The 17,702-nt window shown below is 36.8% G+C and overlaps 2 protein-coding genes across 5 annotated transcripts; one reads left to right on the top strand and one right to left on the bottom strand.

Annotated features, from left to right (window-relative positions):
• Positions 1-31: 31 nt before the first annotated feature.
• LOC105690931 (double-stranded RNA-specific editase Adar) lies at positions 32-8,397 on the top strand. 2 transcript variants are annotated; one of them, XM_012409089.3, is made up of 8 exons: positions 32-229; positions 316-371; positions 466-535; positions 736-1,569; positions 1,851-2,236; positions 2,359-2,653; positions 2,740-2,930; positions 3,137-8,397. In XM_012409089.3, exons 3-8 carry the CDS (start codon positions 466-468, stop codon positions 3,233-3,235), a joined length of 1,875 nt encoding a protein of 624 aa, XP_012264512.2. In that variant the 5' UTR covers positions 32-229; positions 316-371; the 3' UTR covers positions 3,236-8,397. The 2 variants fall into 2 exon arrangements, with proteins under 2 accessions (XP_012264512.2, XP_048516363.1); XM_048660406.1 differs by having other exon boundaries at positions 3,031-3,207.
• On the bottom strand, positions 7,138-14,582 carry LOC105690930 (major facilitator superfamily domain-containing protein 6). Of its 3 annotated transcripts, none has more exons than XM_048660394.1 (11): positions 13,806-14,577; positions 12,687-13,239; positions 12,023-12,433; positions 11,822-11,943; positions 11,504-11,729; positions 11,292-11,420; positions 10,927-11,196; positions 10,594-10,852; positions 10,219-10,515; positions 9,996-10,135; positions 7,138-9,328 (listed from the first exon to the last, which is right to left on the bottom strand). In XM_048660394.1, the coding sequence occupies exons 1-11, from the start codon at positions 14,231-14,233 to the stop codon at positions 9,326-9,328; spliced, it is 2,838 nt and encodes a 945-aa protein (XP_048516351.1). In that variant the 5' UTR covers positions 14,234-14,577; the 3' UTR covers positions 7,138-9,325. The 3 variants fall into 3 exon arrangements, with proteins under 3 accessions (XP_048516351.1, XP_012264511.2, XP_048516352.1); XM_012409088.2 differs by having other exon boundaries at positions 7,138-9,336; positions 13,806-14,573; XM_048660395.1 differs by lacking the exon at positions 9,996-10,135 and having other exon boundaries at positions 7,138-9,336; positions 13,806-14,582.
• Between the last annotated feature and the right edge of the window lie 3,120 nt (positions 14,583-17,702).

The following is a 17,702-nucleotide window of genomic DNA, read 5'->3' as shown; positions in this document are numbered from 1 at the left end:
ATGTCAATTATTTAAAAAAATAGTTTCCGGAGGTGGCAGCACCGAAGTAAAGCTTATAAAGACCGCCGGACGTAGCGCTGGTAACGTTCAGTGTAATCAAAATCAATGTAATGCAGTCCTCGGTGGGTTATAGTGCGTACTTTATCGTGTTTCCCCGTTCTTATTGAAAAAATTTTGACCATGTCCAATGGAATTTCAAGTTTAGGTGATGGATCAAGAAATACTAGAGGTAACGATGCAGTGTCGTACAAATTGAGGGGATCAGTTCGGTCGCGTGTTTAATTCACATATCAAATTAATTCCGCGTACTTTCAGAACGATATACCGAGTAGGGTAGTTTGAGGGGGGCGCAGGGGAAGCACTCAACCGAGGTAAGTTTCATCCCTAGTAGCTAATTAAGACTATTTTTAGACACTGCTCATTGTTTCTCCACGCTTCAACTTATCATCGTCATTGTCGTTTCAGATGGACCAACCTAACCCTAACCCTTCGAATCCGAGCCTCAAGAGGCATGCTGCCACCTCTGAAAGTGAAGGTTAGTTGCTCTTCACTTATCAACCTCCAATCTCGTGCCCCCTGACATTCCTTGCCATAGTCCTCATATAGCACCCTCCAAAATTGATTTAACACCCGCAATTCCACTAATTCCTTGTCAAGGTATGTCAAGAATAAAAATTTATATAAGCTACAGCTATTGTTGTGAATAAAGAAACAAAATATTCATACTTTATTCAGGTGGATCACCTCCAAAAAAAAAGCATAAAAATCCTCAACCAAAGAACGCAGTATGCGCTTTGAATGAGTTAAAAACAGGAGCTACTTATAAAGTAGTTGGTCAAACTGGTCCTACACATGCTCCGATCTTCACAATAGCAGTACAGATCGATGATCAAATTTATGAGGGAAAGGGACGGACCAAAAAAATGGCAAAACATGCAGCTGCTGAACTGGCTTTGAGAAACATTGTACAATTCAGAAATGCTCCTGAGGTTCATCAAGCTATAAACCTCATTTGCCATCCTATTATTCCTATCGAACCGGATTTTACTAGCGATGTCACAGAAAGGGACAATCACCTGGTGAATACATTCAAGACACTCATTCAAGAGCCTAAGAATACCAGCAAGTTTCTCGACAAGGGACCAGTGGCTCTGATAAATGAACTTTATCCTGGAGTTATTTATAAGTGTGTATCGGACAGTGGCGAGAGCTATGCTAAATTCACAATTGCCGTTACTATAGATGGTGAAACTTTTGAGGGAACTGGACCCAGCAAAAAGCTGGCCAAGGCTGCAGCTAGTAAAGCTGCTCTTGCAAAATTAAAGAATGTTCATAGTTCGTCATTTAGAAGCCAAATCCCTGCACGCGTTGTGTCAAGCTTTTCGAGCTGTGGTCACTGGCAAGAGCAAATGACGTTACCACAGATGCTTGCTGATAAAATTGGAAAAATGGTTAGTCAGAAGTTCACTGAACTTATGCAAAGCAAACCTCAGCATGCAAGACGCAAGGTTTTAGCTGGAATTGTACAGACTCGTGGAGCTGATGCCGAACTTATCTGTGTTACAACTGGTAATATTATGAGTCATACAGTTTTGTATTCTTATTCTTTTAATTTCATTACCACTTAATATCTTGGAACTATGATATGATCTCATTGAACACAGAAGTTATTATCATGTGTGAACATTAATCAAAAATTAGAAATAGTTCACAAACAATCTTTCAGAGTTAAATAATGTTATTTTGTAGCGTCTATATATATTGGACTGCCTTATTTTGATCTACCAGGTCGTTTGTATTTTGATTTTCATTAGCGAAACTCTTTTTACTTACATTTGGTTTACTATAAGGTACCAAATGCGTGTCTGGCGAACATCTCAGTGTCAGTGGTGGGGCTCTGAATGATTGCCACGCAGAGGTAGTCGCACGAAGATGTTTGTGTGAATATTTATATAACCAGCTTGAACTACATTTGGAAAATCGATCGCAAGATTCAATTTTGGAAGCAACTAAAAAAGGATATAAGTTACGAGATGGGATACAATTCCATTTGTACATAAATACTGCTCCTTGTGGCGATGCGAGGATATTCTCACCTCATGAAGAGAATGAAGCTGTTGATAAACATCCCAACAGACGGGCTAGGGGTCAGTTGAGAACTAAAATTGAATCTGGTGAAGGTACTATTCCTGTCAAAAGCAGCGAGGGTATCCAAACTTGGGATGGCGTACTTATGGTAAGACTGATTCATAAACTCACGACATGCCTCGAATTTTATTGCTATAAAACACCAACTTTTTCAAATTATCTGTCGTAATATAGTGTTTACCGATATATTTATTTATATTTTACTTGCAGGGTCAGAGGCTGTTGACGATGTCGTGCTCAGACAAAATAGCTCGATGGAACGTTTTAGGGGTACAAGGTGCTCTTCTGAGTCACTTCATCGAGCCAATTTACTTACACAGCATCGTTCTTGGCAGCCTACTCAATCCAAGCCATATGTATCGCGCAGTTTGTGGTCGAATCGAAAATACAATTCAAGGTCTTCCACCTCCTTACCGTCTTAATAAACCACTCATGAGCCTGATTACATCCTCGGAAGTTAGGCAACCAGGAAAAGCCCCGAATTATAGCGTTAATTGGACAATCGGTTAGTACAAGTACCAATTTAAATGGTTTTTGGTCCCCCAAAATTTTCTAAATTACACCAATAATTGGAAACATTCAATGATTCAGGACAAACTGATGCTGAGGTGATTAATTGCACTACTGGTAAAGATGAAGTGGGAAAACCATCAAGGATATCAAAACAAGGATTGTTCCGGAAGTTCTTCAATTTGGTGGGACGAATGAATACGATCGATTATGTGGACACTCACGAATGTCGCCACTATTTCGATGCCAAATCATCTGTCGAAGATTATTCGGTGAGTAAAATGTTATGCCCAAATTTAAACTAATGTGTTCGTTAAATCGGCAGCAAAGTATATTTTCCTAAAAGTGACATCCACTTTGATATTCTGACAGAACAGAGCTCAATTACAATAATTATTTTGTCATGGCTCGACTAGTAGAATTTTGCTCTGAGTAGCTATACGAAAATCGTATGAAAGTATCATGGTTTCCTAAACAGCTGGCAAAACGTCAACTGAAGGATGCCTTTGTGAGAGCTCAACTTGGCAGCTGGGTAAAAAAACCGATAGAGCAAGATATGTTCGAGGTTGATATCTGACTAGGCTCGATGATTTCTGGGACGTTCGACAGAACGAGATCCAGGATTTCGGAGTATGTAGTTCCTAGCGTAAAATAGATCGCTCGCTCGGCGTGTCATGTCTCGGCAGAGTTTGGCACCAGTAAAGCATAAATCATAGGATCTCACTCAGTTTTAATCTTGACTATTTAGGATAGGTCTTTATCAAAGAAACAGTTGGAATTTCTATTATTTGGAAATTCCTTCGTTTGAGTTATAGTAATTCAAAATTGATAAAAATAAACGTCATCCGACTTTATCGTTCGCATAAAGTCATAAATTTGGACCATACATTGTGGAAGATACACAAATTCTTGAAACGCGTTTTCTTAATAATTGGATTGGATACAATTAAACTCCCATTTTGATTCATTTAGCCTTTTTTGCAGTCTATACTCCAAAGTGTGGAGTTTGACAATAAGTAATGTTCTCTAACTGTATCTACTCAAAATGATTATATCACAAGTTATGGTCCATTTATAAAAAAGTTGACTTCGACTAGTGCCATTTTTCTCTTGCCTAGAAGTACAATGAAATAATTCATAGACTGGTGGTAGAATAAGGTATATTATTTGACTCTAGACTTTACAGTAAACGCGTAGTGGCCTTAGATTTTATGTTGGTTTGATGTGAAATACCTCAACGAAAGACAATGAGAATACCAGTTAAACATATCCACCTTTTAACGTATAATTAATTGATACTTAGTTTAGGTAACTCGTGATAAAAGGTCACCCTCAAGTGGCTGGATCTTATTACACATAACATCTAATAATCGTATCTTAGTTAATCCAATATCGGTTTTGGAGTAAAGTTGAAAACGTCAATCGAGTTTGTTGTTAGTTATAAGATAAGGTGGACTTCAGTATCCCCATGCTACGCGTATTGCGTGTAAAAAACATAACGAAGTTTACAATCGTTTTATGTTGTTATCAACGATGTTATGTCAATCATTGACGGTTGCTTTCCATTTATGAAGCGATACAGCTTAATGCACCGCATCCCTGATGGCTGTGAATGAAATCAATCTTGATAAGTTATGATGTAATTGTTCATTGTTATCATTTGGTACATGAAAAATCTTAGAAAATTTCCGCTTGTAATGGTTTAGTTTTTGTTGGAGGATTGATCTTTCTCCTTTCACTAGCCAATTAAGCTGTTTTATCGTTCGATACAGCTGTGCTCAAGATAATATCGATGTGAACACCACAGGTGGTGTAATACCAAATAAGAAACAGTAGAAAATCCTATGATTATTGCCTCACTGTGCCAGTATTAGTAAACAAGACAAACTCACAATAATTCTGCCGTAGTGGCACACTGCTCGAAGACGGTCCAGTTTTGCGCAAAAGCCCTGCTACATTATAGGAGCTAGTTTATTCCGAAAGGTAAACACTTATAATATTGACCATATACTAGTCAAAGCCTCAATATTCAATAATACCAAACATAATAGTATTAGTATTATCTAAGAGATCGTTTGCTCGACAAGTTATTATATTCTTCCTAAGTCAAGTTTTTAATAGAACAGTTGTAGGTACTAGATGAGAAGCTCAAAAATTTTTAGATGCAATTAAAGTGATCAGAATTCTAGTTACATCACGCATTAGTTTTTAAATGCAGTTAGTATACCTAATAATCCCAATCAAATCACGCTTGTTACATCAAATTTTAAGTTTCTCAATATTCTTCCTATTCGGTATTACCTAATATCGGCTTTACTAGTATTTTATTCAGCATCTCTCCATTTACAGTGTATAAATGACGTTTATATCTTGAAATTTAACTCTCAAGTGAGTGATTACAAAGCGTAGTAAACGTAGTTCTGAGTTAATCCGTTTGTATCAAGATTTGTAACAAATGTAATTTATGAACCATTTCAATAGAACATCAAGTATCTTATTAAGGTTCTAGACGATGTCTTCTTTTGCTGTACATTTAACATAATACTGCAAAGAATTACTAGTATTGAATGAATAATATCGCGAAAATGGTACATTCGTTTTAAGGTAAAAGTTTCAACAATTATTACTAGGATATTATACGTATGTATATGGGTAGTAATCTCCAAATAATTGTAGCTAGGATCGACAGTACAGCAGCTAGAAATCTTCAAATTATTAGTCATCGACGAAAATTTCAGCCTGTTAGATTTTAAGCTTAACTAGTGCCTCTAGTTATAAAAATGAAAGAAATCGAGAACGACGTTGGGAAATATATGTCAACTTCTTGATTCTATTATCAACTGATATTTAATTGAAATTGCCAAACTAGTTTGAGAATTTCTTCAATCGATTCTACCACAATGAATTATAGTTACCTAAAATATTATGGAAGGTAAATTCATATTTCAAAATACGGATCTACGCCGGGCTCATGATCAATTAATTCTACATTTCTCAAGCACATCAATTCAATTTTTACTCACCCTTGCTACTTACATTAATTTGATCTTATGTTATTGAAATTTTTTTATTTGTAAATGTTACCATTGTTCGTGCGAATATTGTCACAATTTGTATATGATATCTATATACATATGTCTCTTAAACAAGCATATGTTTTTGATCTAATTTTAAATGTCCCACTTATTATTTCATCATTCCAAACGCCAAACGGCCGACTGGCAAAATATTTTTTATTTCATCTGGCAAGAAAATGCGTTGGTGTACCCTATTATAAACCAGTAACGTTTAGATGACGTGCTTACCATAATGATATTACACCCAATAATATATTGACGGATATTTTGCATCATATTAATGGACCCCTATGTGGATTGGATGTATTATAGAAAATGAGATGCCAACTAATTACGTAGAATATCTACATATACCTAAAAAATATATGATAACCAATTAAAGACATAATATATGAAACATTCTCAAATGATGTAGCATAAAATGAAAAATTGATTGTTTCCCCCATGTCATTTTTCAATTTTTCAATTATGCAGTTACAACAGCTATCACGATGAAACATTCTAAATTCAACTTTATTTGCTCGTTGCAATAATTATAAATTTCAACTTATTACCTCAGTTTTACTTACGCACATTCCACCAGATGAAAGTTATGAATATTGTTTCCAATTCCTTTCAACTTTCTCATTGTCCACAACAGGTTCATATTCAATGTTTTAAAAGCATGCAAAATAAATAAGGAAAATAATCAAGCGAGGCCACATTTTTCAACACGTTAACTCTTATATTGTATTTTTCTTCTGTATACATTAGATTAATTTTTTTGCCTATGAGGTACTGCCTACACATTACCCAACTATTATTGTCATACTTTGCAATATCTGCTGAATAGCAAGCTGCTATTATTGTTCCAGTGTTCCTTATGACACACGAAAAATTGAATCAACTAAAATTTTTTTAACATGAAAATGATCATGCATTTTTTTATAAATCAACGTATCTTCGTATCACTTGACATTAATCACCAGCTGTATCATTACGGAGAAAATTAGCAATTTTAATTATTCGTCAAATTTGTTTTCAATAAACTTATTGAAGACATTATTGATTCATTTTTTTGCCAGTAAACAGGTGTCTTCGATTCTTTTGATAACTTAATAAAAACTTCCACAATAACAAAAACATTTGTTTGACTGACGAGTGAAGATTTTCTACATTCTAGATGAAGCACATGTATTTTGTGATCTGTTATGACAATGGTTATCATTATGTAAAGTATGACAATTTCGTTTGAAAATTTGTAAGTTATATACGAATGTAGGCAATTCAAATGCTTTTTCTTTACATATATATTTTTTTTTATCTGATATGTATTAGTTATTTTGCCGTAGGTCCGTCATTACTCGCTACGTATATGTAGTAATAATCATTACTTTTCATCTCATTTAATTTACTTATAAAACCATTGTTTTCTTCTTTCATCTTTTGTTTTTCTCATTCCTTTTTCACACCGAACAACGAGCTATAGACCTAAATCGTATCATCTAATTATTTTAATAGCTTGTTACTTGACTCACGGTCAAATATTATACAATTTATCTTTCACCATTCGCGTTTTTATTGTATAATTCAAGAAATAACTTCAAAGAGCATCAATATATTTTCGAGCAAAACACGATGTGTGTCATCGATAGAAAAAATAAAATTTAATACCGGTGAAAAGTAATTCGAGCATAGATAAATTTTAATTAAGAATAGAATACGCAATTGTAAAAGGAAACTATATTTTGGATAAGGGTATTTTAACTTATTATGATATAACAAATATACGTAACATTGTGGCATACTTATATTCAATCTTACACGCATAATTATTTCTTGTATGTCATTATTATGTATACCTTCTAAATTATCTTAAATACTTAACATCTAATTTCAGTTAAACATTAACTTTCTTGTGCCTCAAGGCAAAATCGATCGTTTCAATGATGGCCTGAAATAATGAATTCATTTTTCGAATTCTAATAATTATACGCTGCAGTATTAAAATCGATTAAAACTTTCTCGATGGTAAGACACGTATTAAAAATGAAATAAAATAATTACCCATACCAAACTAAAACTGTCCCTATTTTACCGAAAAAATGAGTTTGTTTTCAATATTCGGTTACCTTCTATATTTTGAAAAAAAAAATTTTGCCTCATATGATATTGAATAACATGCGTATGGTGATAATTGTCCTTTACTACATAATATATGTATGTATACCTATAGTAAAATATCAATGCATATGTAACTATTTGTAGGACTTACTAATTTATTCACAACAAGTTTGAAGAATTTATAAATCATATAATAATGAAGAATGATAACGCTAATAATATTTTAACAACTTCACAAGGATATGTACAACACACCGTTAGATAGTCAAAATGTACAACAATTATGCAGAGTAATACGAGACACGTGTGTATAATATCAGGAGAAAAATCGGAAGAAAAAATACGAGACAATTGATACAACTTCAAAATTAAAAAAAAATTACTTGCCACGAAACATTTATTAAAACGTGTCAGCATAATAATTAAATTTTCTCACGACGTGTCAAGTATAATTCTTCGTAGCTGTATTTACAGATATTCGCACGTTCAATAGGTACATATTATTCGTTTGTTGAAACCAGTTTGAATAAAACACCACAACAGTGTAATAATAATGGAATGTGATGAAAGTTTACTTTTCCCATATCCATGTTAACATATTTTATTTGTATTTAATTATTTATTTTTTAGACCTACAGGTGAATCAACGGATGATTAAGGTTCCATATTTCGATAAAAGTTTCAAGCTATGAATTGAATCAGGAGATTTTCATACAAGGAAGGCTTGCGATTTTTAGATTATTTTTACACAGTTCAAATATTGGATAATTTGAGAAAATAAATAAATAAACGACACTCCCCTGTATATTATAAGATTGTTGAAATGACTATGCGCGTCTCGCACTCAACAAATAATTGCCGTGGTTTTTAGATGAGATTTTTTTTGACAATATAGCAAATTCTACACCGAATAATTATCAACGATCGATTTTCGCAGCCTTTTTGATACAGCGATACAAGTAACTGATGTTCCCCCATAATGCGCGCACATATTTAGAGATTTGATCTCGGATTTGATGAGGTTCTAGATATTTACTCAACGGACTTATGTCTAAACCTAAACAAATTACCCATCAATTTTTATATTTTTCTTTTCTCTTCATCTTTTCTTTTTTCTTCTCTCTTTATACTATTTGATCTATGATATTGCGATCTCAACGCTTGCTTATCCGAAACAACTTACATAGTATTGAGTCGATGAAAATTTCAAATCACAAAATAACATGAAAACATTAATGTCACGTGTACGTTTCTCTGTACATAATTATGTTAAGTTGTTCTCAAAATAAGCGAGCGACATTTTATTCACATTTATCAATGCAAGTATGTATTCGGCTGACAAGACGGTTTATCTTTATGACGTAGCTTATTATTATTATCAGGGTTACCATTCGTAGTCGTGTTGATGAAACGGATTAGTGCACGGTTGTTGGGCGTGCAGATATGTTTCGGGTACTTTCCCTAGGTCATATTCCCCGTTCACCACCTCACTGTAAATCTGCCAAGCAGAACAAAATGTTAAACGAATAGCGCCGATATTAATTTTTTTTTTTTTTTTCTCACGTTCAACTATCATTAATTATTGTAGAAATAAGTACAATAACATGTTGGTTATTTTTTCTCTTCAAATCAATCGCTCACATCTATAAACTTTATCGAATTGAGGCTAATGATTCCACTATAAACGATACCATCTCGATGCTTCAGGGCTGAGAGAATTTTTCCCCAATCAAATGAGTATTTCGGTAGATTTGTTATAATTACTTCCTAGTTCATGATCGGTTATTATGAAGCATCAACACTTGTGATAAACTGTAAGAATTTCAACATTCTATTATCTAATACACTATCTATGGGAGTTTGATAGGGTGGTCTAATTTAATAACACAAAGTCAAGGCAAAGTCGAAACGAGAAAGACATGTGCGATTTTCCGATAGCAAATTATTGATCGTCCAAGAATGATAATACGGTGCATGTGAAAACAAATTATATGCACAATTCATTTATTTGATATACCGTGTTTGATTTGGCGCATCTAGGGGACGCGGAGATTTGAAATCGTATCATTTGAGACTAGAAGCATAGATATATTGAACCTATAAGCAAAGTATAATGAACTTCTACTATTGCTATTAACGGGATATTCCATGCTCGACCTGGAAGCTCCTACGAATAAATTCATCCTCCCCTTTTCCCGTCACTCCATAGTTGTAATTACCACCACCACCACCACCACCACCTCCACCTCCTCCTCCTCCTCCTCCGTTCAGGAATGGATTCGTCGGGTTAACATTGCCTGCGAGAATTAATGAAATACGCAAAATTCCTCTTAAAATGATTTCCGATTAATAATTTGTACCGAATATTCCAATAACCCACCTCCGTTTCCTCCGGGAATGTCTAGATTTCCTCCAGACGTTTGATAAGTTGCTCCATACCCCGGATCCTGGCCTGCAAGTTCGTGCAATCGGCTAGAACTTAGCGCTCTGGGTATTGCGTTGCTAGGAACACCGTGAGGAGCCAAGTGCGTCGCTTCAGCAACCTGATGAGGATCTTCGGCCTGAGGTAAATCCGATACGAATCTTCCGGTGTCCTTGCGATAGAAATTTATGAAGATGAACGCGGCCAAAACGACGATGCAAACTAAACCATACGCTCGGAAGGTTGCGGTGGTGCCTAAAAATCAGAATTATAATCTTACGATTATAAGGAAATCGCTGTGAATTGCAATTTTTCAACTTTAAAATTCTTCACCGTAGCTTGCTACGAACAATCCACCGATAACTGCGCCACATCCTCTACCCAGTCCGTGATGAAGACCCTGGAGAACTCCCTGCGCACTTGATCTTAACTGAGGTGGCGTGTTGTGGGCAATGTAACTACAACATGCGGCCCAAACGGCGGCGTGTGTTATCCCCTGAACAAACTCGAAGGGTAAAACCCACCAGGGATTTTTCAATACCGAAATGTACAAGAAACGAACGATGTTACCCAAGAGACCGAGACAGAGAACCTGCGGGATCAGACGCAATGTTTCTAGATAACGCTACTTATTGGAAAAAGAAAAAACCTTCAATTCTGGCCTACCTTAACGTGCCCAAATTGACGGATCAATTTAAAGCTGAAAAAGTAAGCGAAGATCTCGGATATGTGATTTATTACTGAAGCCACTCCGAAGAGGGTTGGACTTCCACCGTAATCTTGCAAATGCCAGAAGAGGAAGGTAAAAATCAGGCCTATGCCGAATCCCATGAACCAGGCGACGAATAAAAACGAAGCACACTTCAGGTCTTTGAACTGGTTGAGAACAGTCACCCATTCTGGAATCTCCCTCGTAGTTTGTGCGAACATTTTAGTCTGAAACAATGAAAATATTGAAATTTTTTCTTCTAACGTAAGATTATATCCATGATGGAGGTACTGTTAAGCGATGTGAGCTCGATCAACCCTACCTTGCCTTCTGGTGGCTGAGGTCTGGGATCAACGGAAGAATCCTGGAGTCCTGGAAGATTAAGCTGCTGCGACAATTGACTCTGGAGTTGTTCTTCTCTAGTTGGTTCAGCGGTCGTCTTTGCAACTTCCTACAATAATATCGGATAAGCCAAAGTTGAAAACAAAGCAACGGGTTAGAGAAGAGAGAAGAATCTTATAGTCGAGGACTCACTGGTTCCGTGGCGACGAAATCGTACTTGAAGTTTATCTGAGTGGCAGTTATCAACGCAGCGCCCATCAGCACGCTGAATGTGGCGAAGCAAATGGTGTAGTTCTTTTCTCTAGGATCCGGATCACATGGATGATCGGGAAAAGCGGTACTGTGGTCCAGCGCGATTCCCACAAAAAACATAGCCAGTCCCCAGCCGAGGCTGCCGAACATGCGCTGATGTCCGTACCTTTGGAATGTTTTCACACACATCGCAAATGAAATCGTCAGCTCAGAAAATCGGAATTAAGCGATACGGAATTCCATTACGAATCGACTCACCTGTCGGCATCCTCCCCGAGAAGAGTTATGACCGCGGAATCGGCAAGAGTAATTGCAGGTGCGGAGAAAAATTCACCTACGATCACGAGAAGAAGTAGCAGGAAGAACGTTTTCTGAATATCCTGTGAGGGGAGATTGAGATTCTTCAAATTCCATTTGACTGTCAGACATAGCGGAAAACCGAGAGATACGAATGCTTACCGGAAGTCTGTATACGATGGAACTGAACATTGGTTTTACCCATTGCTTGTGTTCCGGTTCCTTATAATTTGCAGCGTTGTTGACAGCCAAAGGACTCTGGCCGGCCGAAACTAGCCCCTTTGCTGCTCGTCGATTGCGCACTTTAGGAGAAAGGTCCTGTTCCTGATCTTCGACGAACATCAGCTTTCTTAAGCCATTCACATTTATCCCAAGGAGTTCATTTTGCGATGCAACGATATCTCGAGATATGGCGCGTTTAGAAAGTTTTTTGTACTTGTGGTGTCGTAAAAGCTCCGACTCCGTGGTGATGATATTTCTCTTCATCATCACCTTTTCCCGTGGAGATTTAACATGCGTCTTTGTTTTCGTGTAGGCCTTCTTCGGAGGTCTGGTGTCGTCGGAAGGCTCATTCTGGAATTGTTGACAAAGAATAGACTATATAAAACGTTCATTGAATTGATAGCCTGTGGGACTCTTGAACGCAACAAGTGGAAATGTTCAGTCTGAATGTGCAAATTTTATCACATCCCCATATCTACAGGAAAGTTTTTTTATAGATAATTCCCCGAGGAACACATGCGATAAATCTGCTAAAAAAGAGTAAACCTTATTTGAGTAATGCCCTTATGGTGAAATATATCTTTACCTCAGTGCTATCACTGACCTTTAAAAATCTCTTGTACTCCAGAACATCAGCGGGTCTGTTTTTCCGCTCCAAACTCTTCAGATCGACAACTTGAGCGGTTGGATCTTGAAGTTCAGAATTTTCTATAAATTGTTTATATTCGAGGTCTTCCATTACAGCATCCCCAACGTCAACAGGAGCTTCACGCTTAACCCTGTTTCCTTGGAGGTCATAGGGGCTCATGAGCTCGTCAACTTCATTATTTTCATAATTATAACTCTGCAGCGCGCGTTTCACGTTGGTGTAATCCGAACGATCGGGCTCTTCGTCATCTACATTTCGACGGATCCTTTCGAAAACGACGTTCTCCGCTACCTCTAAATCCGTCATGTCATCGTCGGGTAGATAGTAGCTTTGCATGTTTATTGAACGCTTTCCGATTCGGGTATCCGGCTCGGGGATCCTCAAATATAAAGTATTGTTTTCTCGCGTCATACACGACGTAGCTGGTGGTTGAATAAAACCCAGAGGGAGGGTGAAAACTATCCAGCAAGAAAGCGATGCCAGAAGAATCATTTTTCCCTTTTGCCATCTGTTATAAATAACAAAAACATTGTGCGGAAATTGGAACACGCCTTCGAATCGAGATTCCTGTAGGTGAGAGAGGTAAAATCGATGTTGTCTGCTAATTTTATTCGAAACGCTGGCCACCGCTGAGCCGCAACGATGTCACGAACAGGATATTGACTTCCTATCAACGTTTTGGAGTATTGGAACTCAAGTTAATTGATTTTTCAACCCTCAGAAATATTTGTTCGTAAGTTAGGGATGTATCTAGATTATTTGCATTGAAAAATGTAGGTTACTGCCCTGCCCTGATTCACCTCTCCTACGTTAACCGGGATCCAATTAAGACCGATTCAAGGCCTCGGCCCTTAACGCTAGGTATACCAACTTTCTTGAACCGATAAAATGTAAGATCCATCCATGAAAGATTGAACAAAGAATTTCGATGCATCTCTCCATCAGCTGTGACAGCCGACCTACTTTCGTGGCGCGTCAATGTTACGCGTACCTATCCAGCCGTATGGAAGGGTCATAGTACTCCCTGTAGAAAATGAGAGTATCGCGGTAGACAAAATCTTGTGTCAAACTCACCTGTCAGCGAGAGATCCCCAAAACGGTGCGCTAAGAAACTCTATAAACGGTCTGGACCCCATCAAGAGTCCACACTGACCAGCGTTCATTCCCATCTGTTTGAAATACACCCCCATCAACGGAAAAAGAGATCCAAAGGCTGCGTAGAAGACAAAATAGAAGGTCTTCACGGTAAGGAGCTCCTGGTCTACAGCTCCGAAGAGATACTCGAGGATATCACTTTTGCCTCGGATTTTATGAGTGGCTTCCTTAGGTTGAGGATATGCATTTGGATCCACTTCACCTTGGGCCGAAGGATCTACCATAGGCCTTGCTCCAGGAACGCCAGGAATTCCCGGTTGCCCTGGTACCGATGGTAAAGTTCGACCACTGCCGTCTTGTCCAGCCCCACTTTCATAGTTGTAATCTTCGTGACCATAATTCTGCATGATTTTAACACTACCGTTTTTAGTTTTTATTATAGTTTATTTTATTTTTTGCTCTGCAGCGCGACCAGCTTTAGCTGAACACTTTCTGCAGGATCACTTATTGCACGTACCAAAGTGTTTCTGTCAATCCCTTTAGCGCTATGTACCGAATCGATGCCCGACTACGGGTCGTGTGAGACCAAAGCGAAATCAATATGGTGACGTCAGACGCGCAGACGCTATAACGTCCAACATTAACGTTTGTAGATTTGGAAAAACCGCCCTCTTTTCACTATAATAACAATCTAACTCACAACCCCCTTAATCTTGGGACAGAAGTTTTTACTACAGGATGACCTTGTCGCTGAACGATGATCAAAACGGATTTTGAACCTGTTACTACCACGGTACATTAGCCACCCCTCTCCTATTTCATCAGGATAAGGATATGACCGGAATTGGCGAACACAAGTTCATCAAAGTGGTAGTTTCCCTCCATATGTTATACATACATATGTATACCGTGCTTGAATTTTTTAGCGGGTGTCGAGAAATAATTCTAAATATTCATCGCATCCTGACTGAAAACATGCATGGATTCATTACTAGAAACAGTTTAGATTCAAACTCCATATTGTTGCAGATGTGATTGATGAAGAGTATATTTGTATAATTTCCGAAAGCTTTTGAAATACTTGAAATTGAAATTGTTTTTTATACCTATAATAGGCCAACATCTAGTCCTGCTTTGTTTGTCAAATTTTCGATATTTCCTTTGAATAATATCACTATGCGATCCAAGTGATGTCCGAACGTAGATGAACATTATATTGTCTGCTTATATCCTCATCGCGCGATCAAAGAACTTCATTAAGAGTTATGTTCATCGAACGAGGGTTTAAGTTCGATGAACACGAATTATTAGGAAACTATGTAGGAATAGTAAAATAAACATTCGCCCGTACATGTATAAATAAATAATGGTGATATATTGATGTGGCATGTGATACGTGCATGGTAATACAAAGAGACCTTATAAACTAATAATTATGTACATTTGCCGCGTGGCTTTAGCATAATGAATTTCGTGGCAATCGACATGGAGCCCAAAATTTTTTCATTCATTCTTTCAATACTTCGTTTTAAATATGATTTTCCGCATAATTTTTTCTGGCTCCCTTCGGGCAGCCTGAAGTGGAGTAACTGCAGCTGAAGTTGATGACGGAGCCGGTTTAGGAGGTCCTTGGAACATGCAGGTTTTCGCGGTTTTCAGAATTTTACCGTTACTTCCGGTGCGCCAATAGACGGTTCTCACCGCCTGTTTACCGGCGACGTAACTTATAGATCCACCGATCAGCATCTGCGATTGATGAACATTAAGAATTAGATACTTTTCAAGTTTTGAATCCTTTAACAAAATTCTCGCGTCGACTAGAGGTGATGAATTCGAAACGCGATATAAAACTGTACACACTTGTTAGCCTTACCTTGATTTGCGAAGAATGTACGATTTGATCACTGAGACAATGACTAGATTGTTGCCTATTCGGCGTAGGATTATTTCACTATCTGACTCTGTGAAATAATTCTCTAATGAGCGATCTTCAACGAGATCTATAATTTTTCTTCTACTGCTTGAGTCACGCGTACTCGACGCCAACTAGTTTGAATGCAATAATGACAACAAGTGGTCTGCGTTCGTAATTTATACTACCGAATGTGGTACGTCACCATTTTGATAAATCGAATCACGCGTCAGCTCTGTAGTTATGTATAAGTACACGTATATATACATATAAGTATATATTTAGTGACGATGGTGGGAAGACAAAGATTTTCTGGTTCTGCCAGTTAAGATTTCGATAAGACGTCGCGGAAGCATACAAGAGTATCTCATATTTGCAGAAACTAATGTGACTTACGTTTATCAAGTTTTTATATTTTTTCATTTTCAGGAAACAGAGTTCCACAGCGAACATTGGAAAATTTTACGATATCAAATAGTAAACTATTACACAATGCATCATAAATATCAACAAGCTAATTATTCGATACATTCTGCAATATTTCTCGTGGGAGGAGAGATCAATAATATTATTACCCCCCTCCGTCGTATTGTGAAACAATTCATTCATTCATTACGGTATACCGTCTTCTGAAAACACAACGACGTCTACTGGTGCACATTGAACTCTGAAATACGAAATAGTCCAAAGATATAGCGAAATGACCGATTGATTTATTAAAAAGATGAAATAATCATGTATTCCAAATATATGTTATCTCTGTGCAGTGACGTCAATTAGTTTGTAAATTGGTTTGAAAATCGAAAACGAGGCCAGCTGGAAACAATACGGGGTTAAAGTTAAATGCATGACGTTTATTAGATACTTATTGCAATATACAAACACTACGCAATTGACGTCCGAAGTTTATTTTGTAAGCTTCGCTTATAATGTAATTAAACAATAAATAGTAAAATTATGGACGTTCAATAATAGTGAACGTACATAAGTCTAACCACATAATAATAGTAAATATGCTGTCTGATTAATCGGATGTACAATATTTCATAGAAAAATATAAGTCCGGTAAAATTAGATCGAAAAGTGCCCAATATCTACAAAATAGACTCGGAAACTTATTTTTTTAAGACAAGTAAAGGGTCACATGAGATGACTCAGAACCCATGTTTCCAACAGAATTTGCTTGGGCTTCGTACGCCATCTTGAAAAACAGGTAATCCCCTTTATCTCGGCTCCTACTGGTCGAATTCAAATTTTTTTCTTTCAGTTTTGTAATGAAAAATATTATCTACATCTAAAAGAAGTGCCATTGATTATCGTTTACAAATGTTTATTGTCAACTGTATTGCCCCTTTTCGATTTTATCAATAAATCGTTCGAATGAATCTTGTAGAGAACTATTAATTTTCAACATTTTTTGTGTAAGTAATTTTTCGATTACTCAAATATTATATACATACATTTTATACAATATGGGGAATTCCACGTCGTTCTGACAAAATACTTGGTTCAAAATACTTTAGTGATTTTTTTTTCAAATTATTGTGTCCAGCCGTTTTTGATTTTTGAATTTTCGAAAAGTGAAAAACTCAAAATAGCGCGTTGATCGATTTTTTTTTTTTAAATTAGAACAAAAAATTACTTATACAAAAAATTTTCAAACGAATAGTCCTCCACAAGATTCATTCGAACGAATTATTGATAAAATCAAAAGGGCGCGATACAGTTGACAATAACCATTTGTAAACGATATAATCAATGGCACTTTTTTTAGTTGCACATAATATTTTTCCCTACAAAACTGAAAAAAAAATTTGAAATCTAATCAGTAGGAGCAGAGATAAAAGGGGCTACTTGTGTTTCAAGACAGCGGCCGATGTACAAGGAAATTTTGTTGAAAAAATGTGTTTTAGGCATCTTTCGGGAGCGTTCACTTCTTCTAACAAATTGACTTTCAAGTCCAT

The sequence above is a fragment of the Athalia rosae genome, chromosome 1, assembly GCF_917208135.1.
Source record: "Athalia rosae chromosome 1, iyAthRosa1.1, whole genome shotgun sequence".
Taxonomy (NCBI): domain Eukaryota; kingdom Metazoa; phylum Arthropoda; class Insecta; order Hymenoptera; family Athaliidae; genus Athalia; species Athalia rosae.
The sequence above is the reverse complement of the archived record's forward strand: the minus strand, read 5'-3'. Positions and strand labels throughout refer to the sequence as shown.

Bases quoted from the DNA above. Each gene is read 5' to 3' on its own strand.
- LOC105690931 (XM_012409089.3), top strand. From the start codon at position 466: ATGGACCAACCTAACCCTAACCCTTCGAATCCGAGCCTCAAGAGGCAT. The intron at 1,570-1,850 runs GTAATATTATGA...GTTTACTATAAG, and splicing joins ACTTATCTGTGTTACAACTG to GTACCAAATGCGTGTCTGGC. The intron at 2,654-2,739 runs GTTAGTACAAGT...TCAATGATTCAG, and splicing joins TAGCGTTAATTGGACAATCG to GACAAACTGATGCTGAGGTG.
- LOC105690930 (XM_012409088.2), bottom strand. From the start codon at position 14,233: ATGCAGAATTATGGTCACGAAGATTACAACTATGAAAGTGGGGCTGGA. The intron at 13,240-13,805 runs GTGAGTTTGACA...TATTTATAACAG, and splicing joins TGGGGATCTCTCGCTGACAG to ATGGCAAAAGGGAAAAATGA. The intron at 10,516-10,593 runs GTGAAGAATTTT...TCTGATTTTTAG, and splicing joins ATTGTTCGTAGCAAGCTACG to GCACCACCGCAACCTTCCGA.